At 30.8% G+C, this 13,282-nt stretch overlaps 2 protein-coding genes across 2 annotated transcripts; one reads left to right on the forward strand and one right to left on the reverse strand.

Annotated features, from left to right (window-relative positions):
- The first annotated feature begins 3,864 nt into the window (after window positions 1-3,864).
- On the forward strand, window positions 3,865-5,473 carry LOC25482537 (nudix hydrolase 17, mitochondrial). The gene is made up of 5 exons (XM_013611116.3): window positions 3,865-4,093; window positions 4,417-4,522; window positions 4,628-4,711; window positions 4,830-4,958; window positions 5,153-5,473. Exons 1-5 carry the CDS (start codon window positions 4,020-4,022, stop codon window positions 5,255-5,257), a joined length of 498 nt encoding a protein of 165 aa, XP_013466570.1. The 5' UTR covers window positions 3,865-4,019; the 3' UTR covers window positions 5,258-5,473.
- A 1,798-nt stretch (window positions 5,474-7,271) lies between these two features.
- LOC25482538 (uncharacterized) lies at window positions 7,272-9,342 on the reverse strand. The gene has a single exon (XM_013611117.3). The coding sequence runs from the start codon at window positions 9,326-9,328 to the stop codon at window positions 7,355-7,357; it is 1,974 nt and encodes a 657-aa protein (XP_013466571.1). The 5' UTR covers window positions 9,329-9,342; the 3' UTR covers window positions 7,272-7,354.
- Window positions 9,343-13,282: the final 3,940 nt, after the last annotated feature.

The raw sequence follows: 13,282 nt of genomic DNA on the forward strand, positions 1-13,282 counted from the left end.
TGCTTAAGAGGTTTTTCCATACCAATCTCGACCCGTACTCACATATATTTTCTCCAAAGGCCATAATTGTTCTCATCGTCATATTTCACCATCCGTCCTATCTGACTTCCCACCAACACGTCATCGCTCGTGTCCATGAAGCCAAACGGGAGCTGATGGACTTGGACCCATATATCTGTCTTGATCATCGGAATAGATGCAAGATCTTCACGCACCGTCACCTTCTTTAGAATTATCATGTTGTTGTCAATTAGTCATCGACTACCCTTTAGAAAGATAATTTCTATAATGCATAATTCACAATATAAAACTGACTTAAATCCTTTTTCTCCACGCATAACAATTATGTAAAAACAGAAAAAATTATCAATTTATATTTTCTCATTTTTCTATCTCTTCTCACAAGAATTTAACAATTTATTGTTTTTGTTTCACTTATTAAATCCACTCTTATATTTAGCAAATGACTCAAAGTAAACTAAAAAACTCTAAATAAAAAATACAAGTTGAATCTCTAAAAATTGGATGATCAGAAAATACAGAACAACATAAAAAAATACTTGTCGCATTTTTACTATGTACGTTATTCACATATATTCGACCATATTTTTAAATTATATACAAAGGAAAATACTAACAAATGTTCTTATAACACTTGATAAAAAGTTTAAAGTAGAAATTTTATATTGAGAGTTATGTATTCAACACGTTGAAATATTAAAAAGTAACTTTTTCAACATATCAATTGTTTTCTTTTTTAAATCTTTAACAAGTGCTCTAGAGACATTTGTTAGCAAGACCCATATATAAATACAAATGTTGTTTGATTTGTCTCGATAAATATTATTAAATTTTTATAAATTCTTTACTATAGATTATTAAAGATATCAACAATAAAAGTTAAGTTGTGTCTCGAAATGATTGATCGGGACATGAATTTTGAATTAAAGGAGTATTAATATTATCATGGGTTAATAGTGCTTTATCCCCTGTAAAATATTTTTTTTGATTTACCTCCTGTAAAATTTTTTAAAAAATTCTACAAAAAAAAAAAAATAAGTCGTTTTTTTATGACCTATTAGGGGGTATTCGAATTTTTTTTTTTTATAGAGAGTAAATCAAAAAATATATTTTACAGAAGGAAAAATAAAAAATGACCTATATTACGGGGTAAAGCACCATTAATCCTATTATCATTGAAGGTATGAGGCCAACTCATTAACTGTGCATATTAATCATGAAAAGTGAAAAGTATACAAGAATTTATCAGATGTTCTAGATAGCATTATGAATGGAACGGTACCCATGCATAGAACATACTATAGTCCCTTTAAAAGTAAGAAAACATAAGAGAGACCTTCATCTTCATCAATAAAGTCAACTGGACGGTCAATATGAGTCACGACTCTTTCATTCTAATATAATACTATTGAACGAGTACTATTCAAAAATAATACTAATATTCATTTTTGTCAGCTGAAAGAGTCAGCACTTATATTGTAGCAGCAAGATGTAGACTTCGCAGTGTAAACATAATAATTTGGGTGGAAATAAATTATAAAATGATAAAATCAGGGGTAGCAGAATGAGTCAATCTGCCCCATTGTGCTATACCTTTTTTATTAATCGGTGTAAAGATAGATAAGACAGATCAATTTGAATGGTCGAATTAAAACTTTCAATTTATCTTTCACTAAATCTTACTATGAGCGGATATTAAATGAGTTTGTGAACAAAATACAGGTTGATTTGATTATTTTTTTTGGTAAATCCATATTTGTTAACATTAGTGACCCATTTGATATTTTAAGTTTCTAAATCCATCACAATATCACACTTTTGTGGTGACTCGACCTTTAATGATATATAAGTCTATTGATCTTTTGTACGTAAAAAAAGAGAGAGAACCTAGTTACTAGAAGACATGTTGGCTTAATATAGGTATATTACTTGGAGAACTACTTGGTTGATCACAATTATAAATAAGAAAGTACTTGAACACAAATAGAATCACATCCTTTAATTATTGTAAAAAAAAATTATTTAATTAATTTTTTTCTACCAGGTATAGGACTATTGAGTACAACCTCATGCACAACATATATCTTGTACAATATTATTGTTTATGAGAAATAATAACAAGTGTCCTTAGGATATTGTTTTAAGCAACTAAAAAGGTAATTTTTACATGAAAAATTATGTAGTTATGACTTTTACATGCGTTTGATTTGTATTTTCAATATGAATGTTTTTTTTTTGTGTGTTTCTTAAACAATATCATTAGGACACATGTTAACCAGACCTTTATTTTATTGCAGGTATATATGAATTTGACTCTCAAACTACATGTGTTTATTAACGGAGAGATATCAATTCGCTAAGGGATGAGCTTGTAGATTTTAATACTAGAGGGTAAAGAAATATAAATTAAGTATCTGTTTTATCAAATCTGTTGTAATTTTTATCTCAGCTAGAAAAAATAAAAAGAGCACAAAGGTTAGATATAAATAATTTTGTAATTAACTAACATGGTTCTCTCCTTCTCCATCAAGTCAGCCGTAGTTCTCTCTCTCTCTCTCTCTAGGTTTTCTCTTTCAGTTTCTTCATTGAGGGATGGTTTCTGGTCAATTTTTGACTTGAAATCACTCTCTTCATCTTTTTCTCTCTCTATTTCAATCTAAATAAGTGGTTTTCACATAGATCTAGGTTTTTTCTTTGTGATTTCATCATCTAAGTGTGGTGGTTTGTTGTTCGTCGTCTTGTGCAGCGCTGTTTGATTTCCCGTCTTTTTGCGGTATTCATTTGATTCATCTTGAAAGAGCGATTATTCAATCAAAGATTTGAGCGTCAACATTGCAGATCCGGAGGTCATAGATATTCTGGTCACTTTAATTTTATCATATATTTATGTAGGCATTATGCCATTATATATGCTATTAACTTGGATGTTGTGAGTTTGTTCGCAGATTCATCCTTTACGTTTTTAGCGGTGTTGAATGATGTAATCTCTCGATTTGAATGAATAAATATCATTTTATTTTTGTCAAAAAAAAATTATAATTAATATTTAAAAAATATTCAAGTAGGCTAACAAGAAATTTTCTAATTTATTGAGCTTTTATAATAATTGTAGAAAGCATAAATAAAATATTAAAGAGTTTATTGAGCAATTTTATAATTGTTCAAAAAATTGTTTAACCTATGGTAGGTATCTTTGAAGTTCTCCATGATGGAGCAATACATCAAGTATATTTTAATACATGAGATGTGTTTTATTTAAGCTTCTAGGAAGAGAGAAGAATGTAAATTTCTCTTAATAATTAAACTAGAAAATCCAATATCAATTATATTAACTCAAACTATCAATTGTGCATGCATATAACATAATGTAGATAACTACTTTTCATCAATAAAGTCAACCGATTAATCACGACTCAATCATGATCTAATATTCTATTGAAGAAGTACCTATCTAAAAACAATAATACTAATATTCTATTTTTGTCAGCTGATTGACTAAGCAAACACACTAAATAGCAGCAGCAAGAAGTAGACTTAGCAATGTAAACATTAATAATAAATAAAAAATATATATAGTTAGAGAAACCACATAGAAGCCTCTATCTTAAATTTAATCTCATTGTCTCATAGATACTTCCAACTACACGACAATTACGCGTATCATATTTTAATTTTCATATATTTCATGTAATAAAAAACAAGGTTCCTTTATTATTTATTTATTTTTGACTAAGATATAAGGTTGCTTAGTATTGACTATATATTATACGAGGACAACACACGCCTTTCCAACGGTTTCAACTCTTTATATCTATATATAGCTTCCTTTGTCTACACTTTATCAATCTACAACTTATTCTTTTGCTTCTCATTAATCTTATATATAGATCAAAGATCCTTTCTATCTGTGGGTAGTTTGTGATTTATTAATTGATTATAAGCTTTTTGAAGTTGATAGTTAAGTAAAAAAAGTTAATTAAGTGTTTTTGATAGAGAAGATGGTTTGTTTGGTATCTCGTTCTGGAAGGCAGATGCAAAGATACAATGAAACTGGTGGTCGTCAAGTTGTAGGGTAAGTTCATTTTTGCAGCCTGCAGATCTGTTCAAATTTTTACTTTATATATAGTTTTATCAGTTTGGTGACCGTTAGATCGAGATCAGACTAACCATAGTGAATCCGCTTTCTTTCTTTTTGGACATCAAATGAGTTATATCATTCTTTTGATATATCTTGATTAGAGATGCACTATCATGCAAGAAATAAACTGCATTCATAATTTGCTTAATTTTTTTTTAATCTTGGCCTAGTAGCTTCATTTCCCTTCATTATTATTCATTCATTCATTGCTTCTTACTTTCATTGACTAACATTTATTAATATGTCCAATTGTGTAGGTGCATCCCATACAGATATAAACAAGACATTGATGGCAATATGGGTAATGAATTGGAAGTACTTGTTGTTAGTTCACAAAAGGGTCAATCATTTATGTTTCCAAAGGTAGGGATTTCTTTCTTTCACATAAAGAGATTGACTTAATTAATTAGGTTCACTAATAAGCATATACTAAAATTAACATCCTTTTATTTATTTGTTTTGATTCAGGGTGGATGGGAACTTGATGAATCTTTAGAAGAAGCAGCTTGCAGAGAATCCCTTGAAGAAGCAGGAGTTATAGGAACTGTTGAGGTATTTAATTAATTGGATATATATTTTTTTTTTCAAAATTGTTTTTACATAATTTTAGAAACTAGTAAAAATTTAAAACAAGACTGAAATTGTTTGTGTTTGTTTCAAATTATTGCAGCATGAATTGGGTGAATGGAGTTTCATTAGCAAGAGATATGGTACATACTATGAAGGTCACATGTTTCCCTTACTTGTTAAGGAACAACTTGAACACTGGCCTGAGAAAAATCTACGTACAAGAATATGGGTATGTTTTTAATCCCTGTAAATATTTGTATCTTGTAATAAAAAATTAACAAATTGAAAATATTATTTACAAGTGTAAACCACAATTTATAAAAATAATGCTTATGAGTGAAGACATGTTTTTTATATGGTTCAAATTAATTAATTATGTAGTTGCAAATACTAATTATTCTGTTTTGCAATCACTTTTTGCAGATGAATGTTGTTGAAGCAAGAGATGTTTGTCAGCATTGGTGGATGAAGGAAGCTTTAGATATACTTGTTGATAGGTTAACTCTACAGAAAAATAAGAACATTTAGCTAGAAGTAATTATTGGAAAATGTTTTGCATTTCTATAGTAATATTGCAAAAAAAAAATATAGAGTGTTATGCAAAGTGGGAAATTTTTTTCTCTCTCATATTTTCTCATGTGTCACGTGAGAGAGTTCATATTTCCTGCAAAGGCAGAAGTTAAAAATGAGATGTACCAGTTCCTTTGTATTTATCAGATAAAAAATTAAATCATTTGTATTTAACTATTGCAACCTAAAAAAAAAATAAAATTATTGTTATGTTCATATTTTTTTTATGTTGAGGTTAGTTCATTATAGAAAACTCTAAGAAACTCTTCTAAACCAAATTTAAGAAAACCAATTGTGAATAACTTTAGACTTTCTCAACCTGGTAAGCACATACACTAAAGCTAATTCACTAGACACAAATCGATATTAAATTCAATTGAAACATAGACTTGCTACTATAAGAAGTACGAAGAAGAAAAGAAGGTATATACTAATGTGATTGGAGTTGTGCACTGACTCAAGTGTCAAGATGAATGATATATTGATAAGATTGGGAAATGGAAATTATTTTCAACCAGGTTGAAAATATAGAAAATTTAGTTAACAATTTGGTTGCAATCTGATGAATGAAGAGAGAAAAATGTTGATCTGAGGTATAAAATGTTGCAACTACTTAGTTACAGTGTCGTTACTGAAAAAAGAAAATTTTAGACACATACCCTTGTTTCTGCCAGCTCAGTTGAGGAAGTTAGAAAATATTTTTACACATCATGTGCTTTTCTTATGTTATAACATTGTACAATCATCAAATGATATGTACTTAATGGTCATTGGCTTATTTTTTGGTAAATAATGGTCATTGGTTTGTTAAAGATAAACTTGCTGCTCCGAATTCGATGAAAAATCACACCAATAACAAACTTGATGTGTGAAGCAAGTGATAATCAGGCAACCAAAACAAAGTATATGGAACAATTTTAAACACAAGCCAAAAGTAGAAAACAGCGAGAGAGAAAAGAAGAGAGAACACAAAAGAATTTGTTGACCTAGTTCGGTCCAAATTGACCTAGTCTGGGGGAGAGAGCAGTCATCCGTTTCACTATATGATGAGTAACTTTACAAAAGAGATATCAATGGGTTACAAGAATAAGTCTCCCGCCTAATTCTACCCAAACCCCCAATCTCTTCGCGTAACCAAGAGACTCAATCATAATAGTGTTTCCCAAGGTGAATCAACCCTCAAACCCTAGTAATTGTTGCCAAGAATCAAACTCTATACAAACCCTAGTTTTGTTGTTGTCTTTCTAAACCATTGTTTCAGCCCCCTCTATCTCAAGGTTTACACTGATACAATGTCTATATTTATAGTAAAAGCATCCCTCATAAATTGGAACCAAATCAGACCCATAAAAATACGTTTTATTTTTATTCTTCTGCGCGAAATCGTGCTCCGATTTTGCTAGATCGTGCTCCAATTTTTTACAAATGAAAGTGTCAATTCTGCTCCAAAAATCATACTTCGATTTCTCCAAATCGAACTCCAATTTTGACAACTTCAGCAAACTCAAATTCTCCAAATTTGAGTCAATTTCACAACACTTACTTTAATTTACTTATTTCTTTCTCGAGCAGTAAGTACCAAATTAACTCCTGGTGAATACATTATGTCCTTTAACCGAAGGTAAACACCATACAAATATATATCACTAACCACAAACATTCATGGTATTAATTTCATAGAAAGTATAACAACTAGACAAACTACCATTCTGACTTTGCTTCTTATATATTTTCTTTGAATCACTTATACAAAAGATCAATGGGACAAATTGTTACTATTGATTATTATAAAAACATAACATCAAAGAAATAATCTCTTTTCAAAACTCTCTCCACCACTCATTTTTTTTTATTAACTTAAATCATGACGGATCTCACATTTTTAGAAATAGATTCCGTTCAAAATAGTGGGTCATACAATAATTTCATCCAATGAATGTTGAAGAAATTATTGAAAAGAGAGTGTCTCTAACATTCCTCAAACATCAAATGATTTTGTACATAACCAACTTGGTTATGTCAACCATTCATTATGATCAAACACTGGTATCATAGTCAATTGTCACTCGTCGTAATCCATAGCGATTCTTCAAATGCACCTTTCAACTTATCCCAATCACAAGCATCACCATCATCATCATCATCATCATCATCATCATCATTAGACAACAACAAATCCCCATAATGCCACGCCGGTGTTCCATTTTCATACGCATTACATGTCAGCCTCCTCAATCCACTCCCATCCAATTTCACCACAAACAAATCTCCATATGGTTGATACTGATTTGGTATCGACGCCGGCTCTGCCGTCAGACCAACCAAATTACCGGTAAACAACAACCACTCCCCATCACCACTAAAACGAACATGATTCAACATCTCCCTTTCACCATCCACACCCTTCCCTACCTCAACTCTCCTCAAACCACTCCCATCAACCCTTACCACATAAATCCCAAAAGCCTGACTATTGCCACCATCATGCCTATTCGATGAGAATGCTATCAAATCACCCTTTGGTGACCAACACGGCATTGTATCAATCCATTCCCCTTCTGTTAATCTCCTTAAGCCACCATCAAACTCTCCATTAACTGCATCAACTATGTATAAGTTTTTAAACCCCGACCTACCAGATCGAAACACGACAAATTTTCCATCTGGTGAACATGATGGAAACGCGTTGTTTCCACTATCATCTTTTGTGAGAATCTTCAACGTATACGGAATCTCTTCCTGATCGTTAGTGAGATGAACCGAGTCAAACTCGATACGTGCAATTTGAACCGTTTTAGAAACCAATTGGAAAATTGGACCTATAGTTGTGTATATAATGTTCTTCTCAGTTGCGCTCCACGCGTGACCAAAACACATTCTTCCCTTTATTAAGTTCCAGCGTTTAGAACCGTTGGATTTGATTATCTTGACACCACTATTGTTTCTAACATCAAAACCGTGGTTAAACGCGATGAAATCACCATTCGGTGAGAAGCTAGGAAATGAACCGTTTAGTCTAAGTAACTGTATGTTAGGATCCAGAGACTTCACAGGGTCGAGATGTGGGTATGTTGACTCACCTTGACTTGACTCGCCTCTGAATCGGTGGTAACCGAGGTAACAAGAATCACGGGAGATAAATGGATTATAGTGGTGAAAATTAGGGTTTATTGTTTCTGTTATTTTTTGGAATGTTTGTGTCTCGAGATTGAAAATCTCGATGTGACGGAAATCACTTTCTCTCCGGCGAGTTGCGAGAGCGATGTGATTACCATCGTGCATTGCGACGGGAGTGAAACAATGTAAACCAGGCGGCGTAACGCGAACCGATGGAACTGGAAATCCATTTAGATTGGTGTCCGGTAAGTCAATCCGAAAGATGCTCCACCAACCGTCTTCGGCGATTTTGTGGAAGAACAATGTTGAATCACCCAACCACGTCGGCCAACCACCGCGTTCGCTCACCACAACACGGTTCTCCGGGACAGATTCCTCAAACACTACTATCTCCGTTTCAAGCTCTCTAATTTCGCCGTTCCATCGACGAGTTCCGTAGGAAGCAACCGCGATTAAACTTCCGGTGAGAGAAACGGCTGGACTATAATCAACAACACCGTAAGGTGTAAGCCTAGTGAAAGTGCTTGTGCCGGCGCTGTTGATCGCAGTCGAATAAACTGCTGTCCAGCTTTTGAAAAGCTCATTTGGCTGTTCATGCGTTGAAACGAAATAGAGTTTACCGTTTCTTATGGTTGGACGATCTAGGAAGACAGCGTTGAGAGGAGAAGGTAGAAGTTCAGGTTCATTTCCTAGTTTGCTTAGATAAAAACGTGGTGACCCAGTTCTTTCAGAGACAAACACAATGGTTTTTTGATCATCATCAGTGAATTGGGCGTTGAAGTTTATTGATATACCATCGGTGAGGCAGTGATCATGGTTGGAGTGGTTCTTGAGGTTTGTGTAGAAAACATCAAAACCATATTGGGCTCTTCCAATGGTGCTGAAAACGATGGTTCCTATTGGTGAAGACATTGTAGTTAACTTGATTGGTGGTAATGTGTTGTGGCAATGAGTGTTTAAAAAGGTGATGCTCTTGTTCTGCCTAGGGCACAATGTCGACATATCATAGATTTTTTATTCATTAAGCACGCAGTGCTCTTAAAGTCAAGGAAAATGGCAAGTATTCTGCGCATGGCACGGCGTTGAGCTAAGTTCACGTTATTTTTTCTTGTCATTTACTGTGCATGCAGTTGTTTTGACTAACAACCCTTCGAGAATATCCATTATTCTCATAAGAGAAATGATATTTGTACAATCATTATTTTGTGATAACTTTTACACAATTTTCTCTCTTATATTCACATTATATTCTTACACGCTCTCTTCCTTTTTCTCTCTCCATTATTTTTGACCAATAAAAAGAAAGAGAAAGAAGGTTGTCAAAAAAGTTGTATCAAATTGTTGTTCAAATATCATTCCTCTTCTCATAAATCCATCATTTTAATACGCGCTTTGGTTGAAATTCAAATTGATTTTAGGTTAATTGTAGTTTTAGTTCTCCATTTTGTCTCATACAAAATTCTGGTCGTTCCATTTTTTAAATCATAATTTTATTTCTCTAATTTTTAAATTTCTAAAATTGAACCCAATTCCAAAAAGTTTGATGATCAGACATGACATTAAGTACATAGTAGGACACAAACTTTGAACATAAGATTTAGAAACACACTCAAAAATATAAATCATTTAAAATAATATACATTAATTATTTTATTCTTTTTTTCCTACCTTTTTTCATTATTATGAGTGTGACCAAATCTTATATATAAAACTTGTGACCGCATATAAGAGGTTCACGATGGCTATGATTTTCATTCTTTTTTTTCTACCTTTTTGCTATACATCACGAATTTTTCATTCGTGAAATTTCACGATGGCTATTTTCAGTTAAAACAAAAATATCAAAACAAATTTTATGTTGGATTTGGTGGAAATCACTTTGGTTGGTTAGTGGGGTTATGTAACTGAATCGTGATGCATTCGCTATAAATATTGTCGCGATATATAATATTTTTCAAATCTTATATATAAAACTTGTGACCGCATAAGAGGTTCTCACAGTACATATGTAATTTTCTCTATCTCTTTCCTCATCACATCGTTTACATATATCTAGCATCTAGATGGACATTTTGTGTCTATCTTTTTATTCTTTTACTGCACTAACAAGTGTAAATTTAAGCAATATATTTTGTAAAAATTAACGAAAAATGAGGACTCACGTGCTCGTCTTTTCCTTTTTTTTTTATGGCGTTAATGAGTGTAAATTATAAATTGTATTTATTTTATATGAAATTTTGATTTTAATTCAAATTATAAATACAAATGTTTGTGACTTTCAAATTGTAATAAATCCAAAAAATCATGTTTATCTTTTTCAATAACAACAGTAATTTAACAAATATAATACAAATCCTTATCTTTTTTTAATACCATCGAAAATATAACATTAATGTAGGAAAATTTATTTAAGGGTATAATTGAAATTATAAAAAATTCAGCTCAAAATCTCTATCCCCTTCATATATAATATTGATAATAATGTTCCTACTGTAGTGGGATATTTCCTATTTTAATGAGATTATTTTTTAATTAAAATTTAAAATAATATTATTAAAGGATAAAATAGTAAATAAAATATTTCAAATGAAGGGTAAAATAGGTAATGAAAAAGTCAGCCCAAACCCAGGTATTTCAAGCCTTTTTATTTTTTTGTTTACAAAAACAAAACGATATTCATTCATTCAAATCGATAGAGTACATCAGATACAAACATCGCTAAAAACGTAAATGGTGAATCTACGAACAAACTCACAGCACCCAAGTTAATAGCATACAACGACAAAATTCCTACAAATAATATGATAAAACTTAAGTCACCGAAATACCCATGTTTCCGGATGTAGATTGACTGATGTAGATCTTCCAATAGGAACTAAACAAACACCGCGACAAGACGTGAAATCAAACGCCGCACAAGACGACGAACAACAAAATGCCGGACTTAGATGACGAAATCACAAAAACACAAAAGAAAAAACTTGATAGATGTGAAACCCACTTATTTAGATTGAAAGAAAAAGGGGAAAAAAGATGCAGAGGGGTGATTCTAGGTCAAAAAATAACCTAAAATCACCCCTCGTCAATGAACGAAGGAGAAAGAAAGTTTAGAGAGAAATTGAAGTTTCTCTCTATAAAGACATAAGAGTGGTTTTATTAATTTTAATTAAAATTTCAAGCCTATTTTCTTTGTATATAGTATATAATATTAGTATAGATTAAATTTTAATTAAAATTACATGTATAGACGTTTGTGATTTTTAAATAGTAACAAATTATGTTTATCTTTTTTTTTTTTGGTGGATGGGGTTCGAACCCCGGACCTTGCATATTTTATGCATTGTCTCTAGCAACCGAACTAAGTTCACGAGGACAAATTATGTTTATCTTTTACCAACAATATAACAAATATAATAAAAAATAAAAAAAAATAAAAACCTATCTTTTTCAACAACACCAATATAGCATTCTTCTATAAAAAAAAAAAAAAAATCAATATATCATTCTTAAAAACAAATTTGTTTAAAGGTATAACTGGAATAATGATAAAATTAGTCCCAAAAAATCCCTTTATATATTGTTATAGATTTATATATTGTTATAGGTATCATTGAAATTAAAAATATTCTACCAGTTAATCTTCTTTTTTCTTCTGCAATTCATCTTTTTTATAATTATGTTATTATTAATCATATCATTGAAATTAAAAATATTTGTCAATTTACTTATTTATTTATTTTCTTCTACAATTGATTTTTTGACCATCTCTATAATAATGAGAACACTCAGCATGAACCTTCGCACTTTCTCCATGCCTAGTTTACCACAAGATTAAAATTTACATAAAATGTACAAACCCAATACTTTAATAGTTTGTGCAGAATCAAACTGTGTAGAACCCAAAAAAAATAAAAATATAATAGTCATGCTTCACACAATGCTTCGGGAAGATGGCATTAACAAAGATAACAGAGTTGGAGTTCGCGAAGAGTAATATTATTTGGAAAGAAAAAGTACAGTAGTACTGGTAGTAACATCCTATGACTTGTTAGTTTAATTATTTTATCTAAAACAAATATTAGGGTAATAATTTTATTTTATATTTTGAGGAGAGTTTAATAATTTTATTAGCCAATTTAGGATTGACATAATCAATTATTAAACAAATTTGCTTGCTTTTAAAAATGCTATATTATTGGTGGTACTGTAAAAGATAAGAATTTTTATTATATTTGTTATATTATTGGTAAAAGTTAAACATAGTTTTTACTATTTAAAAGTCACAAACATTTATATAGATAATTTTAATCAAAATTAAAATTTCATCATTTTTTTTTTATAATTTACATGCGTTAGCAAAGTAAAAAATTGGACAAACAGGCACATAATGCCCGTTTGAATGCTGGTTATTAATAATATAAATTATGGTTAATTTTTATTAAACCCTAATTATTAACAAATTGTTTTGTTGGGTTTTTTTATGAGGGATCCACTTTTAATATTAGAGGTCTCTGATTTTCTTGGGACGACCCTGCCTCTCATATACAATATATGCTATGATTATATCTTGCTGCTAGGTTTTTTTATTAATTTTTGATGAAATAAGATGGTGGGTGTAGATGATGATGAAGGAGAGAGTTCATAAATTTTGAATTACTAATATACCATCAATTAATAAAATATATAAATAACAATTATTATTTTATTTAATTCATTTTATAAGTTATAAAAAATATATTAATATTGGTAATATTTAATTAAAATTAATTAAAATGTTGTTGTGACGTCTACATTGGCAATCAACATCATATAAACAAAAAAAAAATCACGTCAACTTTAATTTAAGTGTTGGCCTAATTTTACAAA

Source organism: Medicago truncatula, chromosome 1 (genome assembly GCF_003473485.1).
Source record: "Medicago truncatula cultivar Jemalong A17 chromosome 1, MtrunA17r5.0-ANR, whole genome shotgun sequence".
NCBI classification, from domain to species: domain Eukaryota; kingdom Viridiplantae; phylum Streptophyta; class Magnoliopsida; order Fabales; family Fabaceae; genus Medicago; species Medicago truncatula.